This window comes from Protomyctophum bolini (genome assembly GCF_963924005.1).
Source record: "Protomyctophum bolini genome assembly, chromosome: 22".
NCBI classification, from domain to species: Eukaryota; Metazoa; Chordata; class Actinopteri; order Myctophiformes; family Myctophidae; genus Protomyctophum; species Protomyctophum bolini.
The window spans coordinates 11,851,108-11,867,742 of NC_137883.1; the positions used below are offsets into that span (position 1 = coordinate 11,851,108).

The 16,635-nt window shown below is 42.4% G+C and overlaps 1 protein-coding gene across 1 annotated transcript in view; it reads left to right on the top strand.

Annotated features, from left to right (window-relative positions):
* The window catches only part of LOC308309957 (matrix metalloproteinase-17-like), a 77,056-nt gene extending 61,731 nt beyond the window's left edge, over positions 1-15,325 (top strand). The window contains exons 6-11 of the mRNA XM_080755963.1: positions 136-312; positions 5,206-5,311; positions 6,780-6,862; positions 8,655-8,807; positions 9,527-9,784; positions 12,991-15,325. Of these exons, the coding sequence (XP_080612089.1) occupies positions 136-312; positions 5,206-5,311; positions 6,780-6,862; positions 8,655-8,807; positions 9,527-9,784; positions 12,991-13,319 (1,106 nt within the window). The 3' untranslated portion in view covers positions 13,320-15,325. The remainder of the gene's footprint in view (positions 1-135; positions 313-5,205; positions 5,312-6,779; positions 6,863-8,654; positions 8,808-9,526; positions 9,785-12,990) is intronic.
* Positions 15,326-16,635: the final 1,310 nt, after the last annotated feature.

Below are 16,635 nucleotides of genomic sequence, written 5' to 3' on the forward strand. Positions count from 1 at the left end.
CAGTTAAAACATTTGAATTAATTGGTTCTGCTGAATGCCTAATTTCTAATTATAAATTGTAATTTACTCATCTATTAAAATTGCTAATTTCTCTCTCTCTCTCTCTCTCTCTCTCTCTCTCTCTCTCTCTCTCAGATGCTCATGGGATGGACCTGTTTGCCGTTGCTGTCCATGAGTTCGGTCATGCCATTGGCTTGGCCCACACGTCAGCCATGGAGTCCATCATGAGACCATACTACCAGGGGCCCGTGGGCGACCCCCTCAAGTACGACTTACCCTATGAAGACAAGGTCCGCGTCTGGCAGCTTTACGGTACGGAGAGTCTACCTCAATGATAACCTCTAGTCTGGAGCTCATCTTTCTCTGCACGCACGCACGCACGCGCGCGCGCACACACACACACACACACACACACACATTAAATCAGTGATGCTTCGACAGCACACACATTTCATTGCCGGTGAATATTAGGTTTCAAAATACAACATTTGCTCAATTTAATGTGCCTTTCTGCATAAATCACAGGCAGATGTCTTCTATACGAATACAGAAACAGAGACGCATAATGACGTCTCTGTACATCATTGCAGTGTGGACTGGAATTGTATAGCGCCTTCAATCATGCTTTACAATCATTTACACATTGACACAGCAAAGAGACACCGTGTACGTCCTGAGCCTCTGCCGCCCCATTAACTTCAGTATTCGCTCAACAACTATGCCTGCATTTTGATTGGTTCTTTACTTCTTATATTTGAATGCCAGATACCGATGTGAAGTTATTTTCGATGGGAAAAGTGGTGTTATGAATTCCACCTGCGCTGCGTCATGTTTTGTGGTACAAGCTCAGACCCTTGATGGAGCCTGGAGTTACATTTGCCAGGCTATACTGGTCCTTGTTGGTTGGATATCCTCATTCAATGTTGAAGGACCAGGTGATAATTTTTTCAATCTGTATACTGGACCAGTTCTGCTTGTTCATCTTGGTAGCATCTGATATTTAATTAAAAATGCAATATCGCTATTGAACCAATATCAAAATTATTCTGATATTTATTCACCGATATTGGCCGACATTTTTTCACCGATAATGACCGATATTTCACTGATATTGACAATAATAATGTGACTGTTATGGGTTTGAAAATGAAAACAAACTAAAAAATCAGCAATGAGCTAAATATAAATCTAATATATCTCTGCTGTCGGGAAGAAACCACAACTCCAAAATGTTCATATTTCAGAAAATGAAAAACAATATTTTTTTCTGGGAATGAAGAAAACCAAAGCAATGCCTCATCAAAGTTGGTGTTGTGACATGATTATATATTATTATATAGTCATGTGGTTTCCTCCCGACAGCAACGAATAATAATGTTGCATATCTACAGTATATCGGTATCTGATATAGTCTAAAAATGTCAATATCGTGCATCTCTAATCCATTTTGGGCAGGAACCCCTTTTGGTGTTTTAAACATTGTTATAATTTTGCTATTTTTGAAAAATCGTGAAAATGTGGCACAAATCTTTGAAAAAATAATATTTCAGAAGACTAAATGGGCTAATTCCACTCATCCTCGTTCTCCTCCCTTCCCCACATATACTGTACTCCCTCCCCACATACTGTATACTGTACTCCCTCCCCAACATGCATCTCCTCATACTTTCCACCCTTCGCCTCGTCTTCTTCGGCCATCTCTCAGTTCCTTTCCTTCAAATGGCAGGCATGCTGCCAGTGTGGTTCATACACCCCTGACAGACACACAGACAGACAGAACAGCCCTTTCCCCCTGCTCACTGTGCAGTGTAATTACACACAGACAGACACACAGCCCTTTCCCCCTGCTCACTGTGCAGTGTAATTACCCGTGATGATGAGTGTCTCCAAGCATGCTGGATCCCAGTGGTGGAAAGTACATTTATTTGAAGGGGAGTTCCAACGTTTTTTTTCTAAATAATTTTACTTTTACTTTTGGTAATTCAAGTAGATTTTTATACCAATACTTATTTTTTTTAATTCCCGAACAGTATTTCTACATTGCAGTATTGATATTTTTACTTAAGTAAAACATTTGAGTGCTTTTTCCATCACTGATGGATCCCATCCCTGCTGTGGGTGAGAGGAGCAGTGCTTGTCAAACTTTTTAATTTCAAGGACCCACAGTTTGACATGCATTAGGCCACGGACCCCTATTTGACAACTTTTCTTTTGAATCTCCTGGACCCCAATCTTCCCTGCAGTGGCGTGCGCACAGACATTTTGAGGGGCAGGTGCTCAAGTGGAAAAAGGGCACCTTGTGGGCGCGTGGAACCGCCAGCTGCCTTAATAGTGTGTGAGATTTAAATATTTTGGGGCGTAAATAATATATTAGACGCTATTAATCCAGAAAAAACTAACTTTTGAAAGGGCACTTTGCTGTCCAGAGGGCAAAAGGGCAGGTGCTTTAGCACCACTTGGTGTGTATCTTTGCACGCCCCTGCTTCCCTGTAAAATCACTCTCAGAGTTACAGACCTATAATAAGGGTCTATTTGGACCCCTAGTGGTCCCTGGACCATATTGTACATTGAGAACCAGTGAAATTGAGCATACAAAGGTCTCCCCTCACAGGAAACCCAACTCATTAAAAGTATTTATTGATTTACTTAGCATGCAAGACAACTGGAGACTGGCTGGAGGGCAAGTTTAATAATCATATGCTTCCCTGTGGCATATATTTTCTCTCTCTGATCTGCCATAGTTTTGCACCTTTTACACGTATCTACATATATTATTGAGGACGTGTGTGATTCATTGTTCAGTGGTGGGAAAAATCACTCGATTGTAAAAGTATCAATACAGCTTGTACAGTAGATCAGCTATTTTCAAATTGTCGAATTGTATATAGGGTTGAAGTGGTTAATGTGAGTAGAAATTAAAGTATTGGAAATTGAAAATACTTACAGTACAAATACCTCAAAATTGTACATAAGTACAGTACTTTCCACCACTGTAATTGTTACGGCATGTCTCTGCAAGAGGCTAGCCGTCTATGACAGGGTCCAGTGTCCGCCTGAGATGCTTTTTCAATTAATAATAGTACATAGAAGTAAATGGGCCTTTGATCGCTCTGTAGCCCACATTTGGAGTCATGCGTCATAGACGACTGACGTCACAAGCTGGTCACATGAAGTCTGACATTTACATTGTAGCCAATTAAGTCCAAGTTCCACACACTGGAGACACGCCGTGGGTCCCGAGATCCACATCATTTAATTTGTCTTTTGTTTCCTTTTTATTCAAAGACTTACATTACATAGCACACTGGGGGATTATACAATGTTGTTGTCGGCGGAAATCTTTGTTTGGCTTTTCTGCTTTTTTGTACTGTACATCCCAAACAAAAACACACCCTCCCATTGGGGTTAGGTGTTGAGACCCAGAGGAATCAGTCATCCATATGATACAAAGTATGCCAGAATCCTTCCGTGTCGGTCCATTGGTGCGTAAGAAACACACATACTAAAAATAAAACCCTTGCTGCCCAATTATTTAACCAGCCCTCCCTCTCGTCATCCCTCCCCAGTCCCACCCTCTCATAGTTTCTAGGGGAGGCAAAACGTTACTATACCCTAAACTGGTCAGTCTACACAAGCTCACAACATATGCTATTTTAGGGCTCAAGTTGTTTAAGGTCCTTTTTGTGCGGGAACCGCTTTTGGTGTTAGCATTATGTTCTGCTTTAGCTATTGAAAAATAGCAGATCTATACAAGCTCATAGCGTCGAAGAACTATGTAGAAGACCTTTTTAGAATCTGATCTCAGGTCAAAATGGGTACTTTTTGGTGAAGTTTGAAAATGTGTTCACCGTAGTGCAACATTCCTATAATTCTGATTCTCATTAAGTCTTGCAAAGACATTTTTTTCATCGCACAGCACAGTGATGATAGATGACGACTCCGAGAGAGCAACGTTACATAAAGTATTAAGCGGAGAGAGGGTTGATTTCATGCGGAGATGGAGAACTAGAGGTTAATGAATGAGAGGGAAAGGCGGAGGAAAAGAAAGTAATCTGGGAGGTACTATTCATATTATACATGGATGGATATAATCAATGCAGCTGTGATTCAATTTGACAACTAGTACGTTGTCAAAAGACCTAGAATAAGGTCAACATACCTTCGCTGCATGCCGGAAATAGTAGATCTACAACTCACAGCACGTTGTGAGCTTGTGGTTTGGTTATTTTTGTGCATTTCACAATTATTACATAATCGCCCAATCGCAATTATTTGAGTTAATCATAATTATGTTTGCATAATCATCAATTGTTTCCACGTTGAACATTTTCCATACATTTTCAAACATTTGGGAAAAAAACAGATCAAATAGCAGATCTACAAGCGGAAATAGCAGATCTAGAAGCTTACAACACATGTTGTAAGCTTGTAGATCAACTATTTTTGCTATTTTGTACGTTTCTTTTTTGGGAAAGAAAAAAATATAAAAAATGATTAAATGTGTCAGTGATTTATTTGTATATTTAAGTTATTTGTCATATCTGCCCTGTGTGATTTATGATTACAAAGCCTGAAAGGCAAACGCAAATACAAACTGTAACGTTCCAATGTTCAATGCAAAAAAACACAATTAAATCGTTAATCGCAATCATTTGCGTGACAATTGACTTAAATGTGTAGTTGTGACAGCCCTACATTTTCAGTGCACTTATAGAACGGCGGTGCGCCACACCATTGCACGTTGACGGATTATGAAGTGCGGCCATTAGAGCTCTGACGTTTGACCCCCATGTCCTTTCCCAGGGGTCAGGGGTCAGGCCATTAGAGCTCTGACGTTTGACCCCCATGTCCTTTCCCAGGGGTCAGGGGTCAGGCCATTAGAGCTCTGACGTTTGACCCCCATGTCCTTCCCCAGGGGTCAGGGACTCTGTGTCATTAGAGCTCTGACGTTTGACCCCCATGTCCTTCCCCAGGGGTCAGGGACTCTGTGTCATTAGAGCTCTGACCTTTGACCCCCGTGTCCTTCCCCAGGGGTCAGGGACTCTGTGTCATTAGAGCTCTGACCTTTGACCCCCATGTCCTTCCCCAGGGGTCAGGGACTCTGTGTCATTAGAGCTCTGACCTTTGACCCCCATGTCCTTCCCCAGGGGTCAGGGACTCTGTGTCATTAGAGCTCTGACCTTTGACCCCCATGTCCTTCCCCAGGGGTCAGGGACTCTGTGTCGCACACCAACGGCACGCAGCAGCAACACTCCCACACGGCCGAACCACCGGTGCTGCTGGACCTCCCCGTAAACAGGTCTACTGTTCTGTAAGTCCAACGCCATGTACGTCTATACTGTTGATTTTGACAGCACATTTTCATATCGTAGTATTTTGAATTAAACTTAATTGAGTTTTAGTCATATTTTTTGTCATCTGAAATGTTTTGGTGTTAGTCTAGTTTTAGTCGACTAAATATCATAAGAGTTTAGTCGACTAAATCTGCAGTTGATTTAGTCCACTAAAATGTATTTTGGTGGGCCTTGATGTTGTCATAATGGCTGGTCACGTGCTGAAAATAGCTGATCTACAAGATCACAACATGTTGCGCTGCGACACGTTGTGAGCTTGTAGATCTACTATATTCAGCATATTATATTATATTCTACTGGATCTCTTGTCCACTAGTCCCTCCCTAACATTTTTTGTGGGATTCTCGCCAGTCTCCACCTCCATCCACAGTGCTCAAATTGGAAATACTTGCGCTTTGCACACAAGTTGGCCATGAATGGCCTACTAGAGCACGCAACTTACCTCAATCAAGTTATGGTCCGTTTGATACTCAAATTGGTTACGTCATCCACATATGTATAGATATTGTGTATTTTTGGTGGCCCCCTTGGTCAGTCAGGGATTGGCTGATGACATAACTATGTATGTTTATGTAAAAAGGGTGGTTCCTTATTGGCCGAGCGTGCCATCAAAAGACACAATCCCTGATTGGCTGAGGGAGTCACCAACATACGCAGCCGAAAACAGTACTTGCGCTCTGCTCGCGCAAGTAAAAAATACCTCAAAATTGTAAGTAAGTAACTAAGTACAGTACTTAGTTACTTTCCACCACTGCTGAATGGAGATCTTTGTTGATAGGCTGACTGGCGTCTTGCTCACACAGGGAGCCCCTGTGGTGGCGATGGCCTCATCATTGGCAGTCTGGCCATGTTGCCACTGGTTTAAAGCACTAGACAGCCCATATAGACCAATGAACTGGAGGAGCTGATGTCATGCTCTGATATTTGGCTAGCTAGAATTAGGTTTAACCACTCTAACCCTGTATACTTGATGTTGAACAGCTGGAGTCCCTCAGGGCTCTATACCAGGCCCGCTGATGACATGACACAGGATTGGGATACAGTATAAGAGAATACATGCTGTATTATTTAAACACTCGGTCCCGTTATGTCTAGCAGCGCAGTGAGCGCGCACCGATACATTAAAGCACGCCCCTCATTAGAACGACCCCACCAAGCGCAGGTTTTGGTTGCACAGTGCTGCTCACACAAGCACACTGTACCATGTGTACATAATGTACTGTGCACTGCACACAGCACCATTCACCCGAGTGATCTCCAGACATATAGTTTATATTGGGGACGATAAGGTTCAGTGTTTATAGGTCGCTTAAGGTCCTGGGTTAGTTTCATGGTGTGTCTACACTTTCTGTGATCTAGCACTTTGTTATTGCCAATCCTTTTCCTCCATCCTTATCTCTTCTCCTCCCACTCTTGTCCTCTCAGACTGGCACGAGATGCCCCAGACAGATGCACCAGTCACTTTGATGCAGTGGCCCAGATACGAGGCGAGGCTTTCTTCTTCAAAGGTACGGAATTAAACCCAAAGATGAAATGAGTGAGGGTGGCGAGGTGAAACCAAATGAGCGTTGAACAGAGAATGAGAGAGGACCAGTGGTGACATGCTCGTAGAACACAGTACCACGGCGTGTACTGGTACCCCCAAAACATTTTACGTGCACGCGCAGGTACGGAACGGGAGGGTGCACGTGCGTGCACACTAGAACGCGTCCCCAATCCTCATAACAGAAGCGTAGCGTCTGTTGGGAAGCCCAGTCAATGGGCTGCTGAAAGACGGAGGTGAGAAAATAAATTGGCACCTTTTACCAAACTACTAAACAATATCCCACTAAAAAATTTTAGTAGAACTAAAAGACTAAGTAATTTTATGTTTGGCTGCATGCTGAATATAGTATAGATCTACTGTAGGCTAGTCTGTATCTGTATCGGCACATAGGCTACCGTGTGTTGACACGTCGGAACCAGTAGATTATCAACACAGTATGGTGCTATAGAATGTGTTGTTACTTGTTACCTGTTGTTTTATGGTCGTTTGAATTAATTAATTTGTCACGAGTTGACTCATACACTATAGCTGTGCTGTGCACGTGCAGGTTCATAGCTCTATGCGCCGCACGTGACGTCATTAAAATGCTGTGGTACCGAAAAGAAAAAAACGTCAGACTCCTGAAAGTTCCTGGTTCAATCCCACGCTCCTCCTGGTTTGGTGTCCTTTAGCCCCCTATGAGAAAGCTGTTACCTTGCCTCCGCTGTCACTGTGTGAATGGGTGAATGTAATGGACATTGTAAAGCACTTTGGATAATGGTGCTACCGGTGTATATATATATATACATATATATACTGTAAATGAACCATTTACCAAGAGCACAGAGATCATTAATTCAGACTGTGGTCTTGCTCTCTCTCAGACCAGATGAACAGAACATTGAGTGGTTGAGTAAAACTGTGCTTAGTTGTCACAACCAATCCAGCTAGAATGAGCCAAGTCATGCAACTGAGAAACTCCAGTCCAACAGGACCACGGAGCTGTGGTTCCCAAATGGTGTGCCGTGGAAACTAAGTACATTTATTAAGTAGTATTTCCAATTGTCTGTCACTTTGTGCCGTGCTGCAAGCTTGTAGATCTCCATTTTGTCTTTTCTTTTTTTGAGTGGTACAACCACTCCAAGGAACAGCAATGTCCGTGTCCGTGCGTCCGTGTGTTCACCTATGTGTTCACCCACCTATGTGTTCATTAATAAGCACCAGTATAATGAGTACCAGTAGGGGCGCTGTTTGCCAGAAACAGAGAGAGAGAGACAGTGCTGCACTGTTGCCTGCTAATATGAGAGAGAGAGAGAGAGAGAGAGAGGGGAGTTGCACCACTCGGTTCACACGGGTGTGATTTTTTCTTGAAAGTATGACTGATTTGGAAGGCATTTGTAGTAACCCGAACCCATGGATAAGGAATGAAGCCATTCATTCGCACACTGTGGGCTCCGATGCTAGTGATGCGTGGCTTTATTTGCACAATGCTCCTCCTCAGACCTGAGGAAGAGCATTGTGCTCGAAACGTCACAGTCATTCATTTGTGCAAATAAAGGCACGTATCACTAGCATCAGAGCCCACAGGTAAGGTAAGGTAATTTTAGTGTGCGAGCGTCTTCATTCCTTATCCTTGTATACTACTCCTCGCTCGGCTGCGCCCAAGTTTGGGTTGGATTGTGCATGTCTTTGTACTTTTTTTCCCGTAGAATCGAACCCATGTCATAATGGCTTAAAGCACCTTTAACTTCACCCTATTCTTCTCTGTCACGTAGGGAAGTATTTCTGGCGTCTGACCAGAGAGAAACACTTGGTGTCTCTGCGTCCCGTTCAGATCCATCGTTTCTGGAGAGGCCTGCCAGTCAACCTGGACAGTGTGGACGCCGTATACGAGAGACCTGGAGACCACAAGATCGTTTTCTTTAAAGGTACTATAGGACCGCCCCTCCGGGTGCCGGCTTATCGCAGGCCACGTTTATTTGTTTATTAAATGGATCCCCATTAGCTGACGCCTCGGTGACAGCAAATCGTCCTATTACATTATATGAAAAGAAGACAACGTAAGATTGACGGATGTGCAAAGCTGATCCAGAGATTTCCCAGCTCTAGTAAGTGCAAAACACAGCATTGTCCTAAAGTCCCCTAGTCTAGACCTATGTCAACCTATACGTGTCAGACACGCTAGCAAGCTGTTCCAAGCTCTGAAACAGAGATTTCCTGGTTCTTAAATGGCTTTCGGGAACAATGCAAGCCGTTCCATTTATACTGCTGTGCAGCACAAATGTTATTCGGACAATCAGGGTTGGGTTAGCCAATCAGGGACTTATAATGGCCTAGAGGCATAAAAAGTGACGTGACATGACGCCAATATGTTGATTCTATTACTAATTTACATGTTTGGAATGTGCACGTTTGAAAACATAACCTGACCGACCTCAAAAACTTCAGTTCAGTTCTCATTGTGAATGATTTGTCTCTGGTGAATGGTACAAAAAAAAAACCTTTAGATAGGTGTTGCGGGCATTCTGCATTTCCGTGCTTTCTCTCAAATGATCAATTATTAGAAAATGTCTGGTAGATAGTCAGCATCAGTTATTAAGCTCTCTCTCTCTCTCTCTCTCTCTCTCTGCCCTTGACCGACACTCAGGTCTAAAATACTGGGTCTTTAAAGACAACAACGTGGAGGAGGGATACCCCCGTCCAATCAGCGACTTCGGCCTACCCGTTGAGGGGGTGGACGCGGCCTTCGTTTGGCTGCACAACGAAAAGACCTATTTCTTCAAGGACAATCACTACTGGCGCTACGACGACCACCTGAGACGGATGGACCCGGGCTACCCCAAAGACGCCACGCTGTGGAAGGGGCTGCCTCTGCACCTGGACGATGCCATGAGGTGGTCTGATGGTGAGCGGTCGTAACCACTTAAACCCCTGTAGTCTTAGATGCCCCTTTTCCACCAGGATTGAACCGTTTCGTTTATTTTTTCCCACCTGATATTGAACTAGTTCAATATTCAGTGTTTCCACTGAAATGTATTGGTTCAGAACCCTAACATCTGGTTTGGAACTGGAACCAAAAAAATTCCGCTGGTTCCGTGAAAACACCATGCATGGTTCCAAGAATCTAGAACGGAACCTGCAGTTCTAGGACCAAAGTTATTTTGGTGGAAAAAGGGGCCTTAGAGATTTGGATTTCGTCATTTTTTTCAAATCTTCAAAAATGATGAAAAACTGCGCGCTATAGTATGCCGTACGATATGGGCTATAGCCCACGGTCCAAAATGATGAGAAACGAGGCTAACTTCTTTTTTTCAAAATTTCAAAAAACATGGGCTATAACCCATCGTTTTTGTCATTTCGTCATTTTTTTTAAATCTTCAAAAATGATGAAAAACTGCGCGCTATAGTATGCCGTACGATATGGGCTATAGCCCACGGTCCAAAATGATGAGAAACGAGGCTAACTTTTTTTTTCAAAATTTCAAAAAACATGGGCTATAACCCATCGTTTTTGTCATTTCGTCATTTTTTTCAAATCTTCAAAAATGATGAAAAACGGCGCGCTATAGTATGCCGTACGATATGGGCTATAGCCCATGGTCCAAAATGATGAGAAACGAGGATAACTTTTTTTTTCAAAATTTCAAAAAACATGGGCTATAACCCATCGTTTATGTCATTTTGTCATTTTTTTCAAATCTTCAAAAATGATGAAAAACTGCGCTCTATAGTATGCCGTACGATATGGGCTATAGCCCACGGTCCAAAATGATGAGAAACGAGGCTAACTTTTTTTTCCAAAATTTCAAAAAACATGGGCTATAACCCATCGTTTTTGTCATTTCGTCATTTTTTTCAAATCTTCAAAAATGATGAAAAACTGCGCGCTATAGTATGCCGTACGATATGGGCTATAGCCCACGGTCCAAAATGATGAGAAACGAGGCTAACTTCTTTTTTTCAAAATTTCAAAAAACATGGGCTATAACCCATCGTTTTTGTCATTTCGTCATTTTTTTCAAATCTTCAAAAATGATGAAAAACGGTGCGCTATAGTATGCCGTACGATATGGGCTATAGCCCATGGTCCAAAATGATGAGAAACGAGGCTAACTTTTTTTTTCAAAATTTCAAAAAACATGGGCTATAACCCATCGTTTTTGTCATTTCGTCATTTTTTTCAAATCTTCAAAAATGATGAAAAACTGCGCGCTATAGTATGCCGTACGATATGGGCTATAGCCCACGGTCCAAAATGATGAGAAACGAGGCTAACTTCTTTTTTTCAAAATTTCAAAAAACATGGGCTATAACCCATCGTTTTTGTCATTTCGTCATTTTTTTTAAATCTTCAAAAATGATGAAAAACTGCGCGCTATAGTATGCCGTACGATATGGGCTATAGCCCACGGTCCAAAATGATGAGAAACGAGGCTAACTTTTTTTTTCAAAATTTCAAAAAACATGGGCTATAACCCATCGTTTTTGTCATTTCGTCATTTTTTTCAAATCTTCAAAAATGATGAAAAACGGCGCGCTATAGTATGCCGTACGATATGGGCTATAGCCCACGGTCCAAAATGATGAGAAACGAGGCTAACTTTTTTTTTCAAAATTTCAAAAAACATGGGCTATAACCCATCGTTTTTGTCATTTCGTCATTTTTTTCAAATCTTCAAAAATGATGAAAAACGGCGCGCTATAGTATGCCGTACGATATGGGCTATAGCCCACGGTCCAAAATGATGAGAAACGAGGCTAACTTTTTTTTTCAAAATTTCAAAAAACATGGGCTATAACCCATTGTTTTTGTCATTTCGTCATTTTTTTCAAATCTTCAAAAATGATGAAAAACGGCGCGCTATAGTATGCCGTACGATATGGGCTATAGCCCACGGTCCAAAATGATGAGAAACGAGGCGAACTTTTTTTTTCAAAATTTCAAAAAACATGGGCTATAACCCATCGTTTTTGTCATTTCGTCATTTTTTTCAAATCTTCAAAAATGATGAAAAACGGCGCGCTATAGTATGCCGTACGATATGGGCTATAGCCCACGGTCCAAAATGATGAGAAACGAGGCTAACTTTTTTTTCCAAAATTTCAAAAAACATGGGCTATAACCCATCGTTTTTGTCATTTCGTCATTTTTTTCAAATCTTCAAAAATGATGAAAAACGGCGCGCTATAGTATGCCGTACGATATGGGCTATAGCCCACGGTCCAAAATGATGAGAAACAAGGCTAACTTTTTTTTTCAAAATTTCAAAAAACATGGGCTATAACCCATCGTTTTTGTCATTTCGTCATTTTTTTCAAATCTTCCAAAATGATGAAAAACGGCGCGCCATAGTATTCCGTACGATATGGGCTATAGCCCACGGTCCAAAATGATGAGAAACGAGGCTAACTTTTTTTTTCAAAATTTCAAAAAACATGGGCTATAACCCATCGTTTTTGTCATTTCGTCATTTTTTCAAATCTTCAAAAATGATGAAAAACGGCGCGCTATAGTATGCCGTACGAAATGGGCTATAGCCCACGGTCCAAAATGATGAGAAACAAGGCTAACTTTTTTTTCCAAAATTTCAAAAAACATGGGCTATAACCCATCGTTTTTGTCATTTCGTCATTTTTTTCAAATCTTCAAAAATGATGAAAAACGGCGCGCTATAGTATGCCGTACGATATGGGCTATAGCCCACGGTCCAAAATGATGAGAAACGAGGCTAACTTTTTTTTTCAAAATTTCAAAAAACATGGGCTATAACCCATCGTTTTTGTCATTTCGTCATTTTACTGTTAATACATATTTCAATCAAACAATCAAAGTCATGTCTCCCCGAGACAAAGGATCTGATACCAATGTTGACCTGATGGTCAAGATTCAATTGATCCCTTGAGCAAGTAGTCAGGCTCTATTAGCTCAGTGGTAAAATAAGTGAGGTAAAATAAACATGTGCAAGTAGCCTACTGTATGTAATGCGTTCTGTTGGTGCTCCCTCCCTCTCTCGCACGCACGCACGCACACACACACACACACACACGCACGCACGCACGCACGCACACACGCACACGTTCACTAACATTACCCCTTCCATCTTCTTGCAGGCTCCTCCTACTTCTTCAAGGGGAAGGAGTACTGGCGTGTGCTGGCCAGCGACATGGAGGTGGAGGTGGGCTATCCCCGGCTCATTGCTAAGGACTGGCTGGTGTGCACGGAGATGCAGTCGGACTCCCCGGACACGGAGTCCAACGGCACGGTGACGAGGGTCAACGGGCAGCACCACCCGGACCACGCCGAGAACGGCTACGAGGTGTGCTCCTGCACCTCGGACACGGCCTCCCCCCTGGGGGTCCATCGCTCCCCCTCCCCCCTCTGGACCCCGACACCGCTCTGGACGCTGTCACTGGCCCTCCTCCTGTCCTCACTGCTATGATGTCAAAGGAAAGGGGGAGGTCAAAACAACTGAACCAGGAAGTACTGTACTGTACTGTACTGTACTGTACGTCCAGCCAGTTGGCTGAGCACCGCCGGGCAATGGCCTAGAGACTCCTTCATGGAGGGTCATTGTCCTCTCAACCCAAACCACAACTGGACCAATTTGATCTTGTACTTATAAGTATATTCGTAGCATTTTGTTATTATTTCTCTGTTATTTATTTCTACGTTTAGTGGACAGTCATCCGAAGCGCCTTATGAGGAGTGCGTGCATTACCGCGAGTTGGTAGTCAGACTCGCTACCTTGACAGTGCCAGTGTCATACAGTACACACTACAGTGAGTTGTTACATACTGTAGGACCACATATTCATTTCACAAAGTTTCTCTGAGCGAAATCAATCGTTTTGGATTCCGGTCGTTTCCTTTTCATGAGAAGGCATTTACTGTACGTCGGTTTGAAAACGTGTCGATATGATCCCTTTAGGAAATATGAATGAAAAGGTGCTCCGTGATTATTTTCTCCATACAGACAGAGCAGGTTTACAGAAACCACGGCTGAGACATGGCAGAGAAAACAGGTGAATAGATGTGGCTAGAACTAGAATGTTTAATGGCACTATAGAATGAAGCACGGTAGAGATCAGAAACGTGAATAGTAAATAGGCAAATAGACAGGAATATTGCTACACAAACCCAGTTGTCATTTTCTGTGCACTTAGACAACGTGCTAAGAATCCAAGAATCCACTAGTACTTAACACTTACAGTACGTAACCATGGCATCAGTATTCTGAGGGGAACCTTTGCTGAAAATGGGACTAATGTGAGGCATTGTGAGCTTGAAAAGAGATTTAGTGTAGAAGGGAAAAGGGAGTTTTGGTATAGAGGCCCAGGCTTAAGCGGTTAAACTGACATGCAGGGTCAAGCACCCACCCACAAATACACAGTCACGGTTCAAGGTTAACTTGCCATTTGTCTCCCTTGGGAGTCACAGCTGCATACAAATAACAGACATGTTAACATAAGAAAAGGAAAAACACCATGAAACACCCAACATACTGTACAAAACAGAGATATTGCACACATTCCCTTGATAAAGTGCAACTAGTCAATAAAGCGCATTCGGCAATCCCTGAATCTCTGATTGAGTCAAAGTGCATTCGGCAATCTCTGATTGAGCATTTTGATTGACAGGGGAACAAAAGAGTGTTTAAATATATTATACACATACCGTGGAGTTCTATATCTCCTACCGGATGGCATTAGCTTATACTCTCGGTACAACACATGCAAGGGGTCACTTCATGTTTGTTTAGAACAGCGTCTGAAAAAAAGCTTTGGTCATGTAATGTCTGCATGTCTTACCCACTGGACGAATGTTCCTGTGGGTAACGTTGGAGTGGACACTTGGGAAGTTGGGACACTTCGATACCATGGGAATATAGTCCCATGGATGTTTGGATTGAATGGTTGGTTGGAGAGATCGGAAGGGCTCCAACACCTTTCTGGAAAGTGTGCCCCTGTATCTCCATGGAATCATCAACTTAATTCTCTGTTATGGAAGCAACGGATAACTATTGTTTTTGCTGAGAGGCACAGATGGAACGTCTATGACTGTGGATGAGGGAGAACCAGGCATTTTGTTTATTTCATAATGTCCCCAACAACACCGTCATAACCATGGGTCCCTCTTCATCACACCTGGACACTTTCCTTTCTTCGTTCAAGTACTTTGGTGAGAGGAGACCCAGGACGGATACTGTATAGCAGGATACCAGAGAACAATAAGGATCATTTATATTTTGTCACATGACCAACAAGTGAAGATAGTGTTTTCAACTGATTCACTCAGCCAAGAAAAACAAAAAATGATGGGTAAAGCGACAAATGTATAAACGGGCCTTTAGACGGCTTGTAGACCTCACAACTTGGCAAATGGATTTATTCGTATTGTTAAGATTTGTTTACATACAATAGAGACATATATTTGAATTGAAAAGCTCTACGGCTATGGGGGGGGGGGGGGGGGGGGGGTGCAAATGGAATTGTGAGCATTTCAAACCACGTTTTCTATTGTGAGATATTTTTGTAGAGAATAAAGAATCAAAATCTCTTGTTTGCCAAAAATAATAAATCGACAGAATGTGTCTTAGTCACTTATTGGGGCTGAGACAAGGGTATTATTATTCACAGTACACACAGGTAAGTAGACATAATCCTTGTTGTTTGACAATAGACCCAAATGGACCTGTCCCTTAAACGCCTTAATACGGTCCATTGTTTGCACAATCTTGCGCCACCCCTTACCTCTTTTCCCTAAACTTCTTTGCAAGTTTTTACTATTTTAAAATGGTTCAAATAGCCGATCTACAAGCTCACAAAGTTTCGATATAGATCAGCTAGTTGAACTGTTTTAAAATGTTTATCAAAAAAGTTTAGTGATAAAGGGTAAAGATGCAGATTAGAATTAAATGAACACAGGATGTTTCTGTGTGAGAGCCCGGTGTGCATACAATGGCTTCTTAACCCATTCTGACCTGAGATCAGATTCATACGAGGTTTCCACTGGACACACACTGGTCTGATTAACCCATTCTGACCTGAGATCAGATTCTAAAAATGTCAGTCGTTCTTCGATCTTTCAAAAATAGCAGACCTACAAGCTCGTAGCGCGCCACTCGGTGGCCCATGAATTAGAGGATAAAGCTCACATGTTACCCAAATAGTTGAATACACAAAAGCTAAGGCACTGGTACTGGTACTTCTGGTTTACCGGAACGGGGTTCAACTCCCTGCAGTGCCGTGCTCAATGTTTTGTATTTTCCGCAATTTTTCCGCAATTTCTGCAATTTCCACAATTTCCGCTTTCCGCAATTTCCACAATTTCCAATTTCCGCAATTTCCACAATTTCCAATTTCGGCTTTCCGCAATTTCCACAATTTCCAATTTCCGCAATTTTCAATTTCCACATTTTCCGCAATTTCCGCAATTCCTCCGCAATACTCCGCAATTTCCGCAATTTTTCCGCAATTCCTCCGCAATACTCCGCAATATTCCGCAATTTTCAATTTCCGCAATTTTTCCGCAATTCCTACGCAATTTCCGCAATTTTTCCGCAATTCCTCCGCAATTTCCGCAATTTTTCCGCAACACTCCGCAATTCCTCCGCAATACTCCGCAATTTTTCAAAAAACATGGGCTATAACCCATCGTTTTTTTTAAACACTCCGCAATTTGCTAATGTTTCCCATCCTCCGCAATTTGCTAATTTTTCCCATCCTTTCCGGTAAATACAACACATTGAGTAGGGCA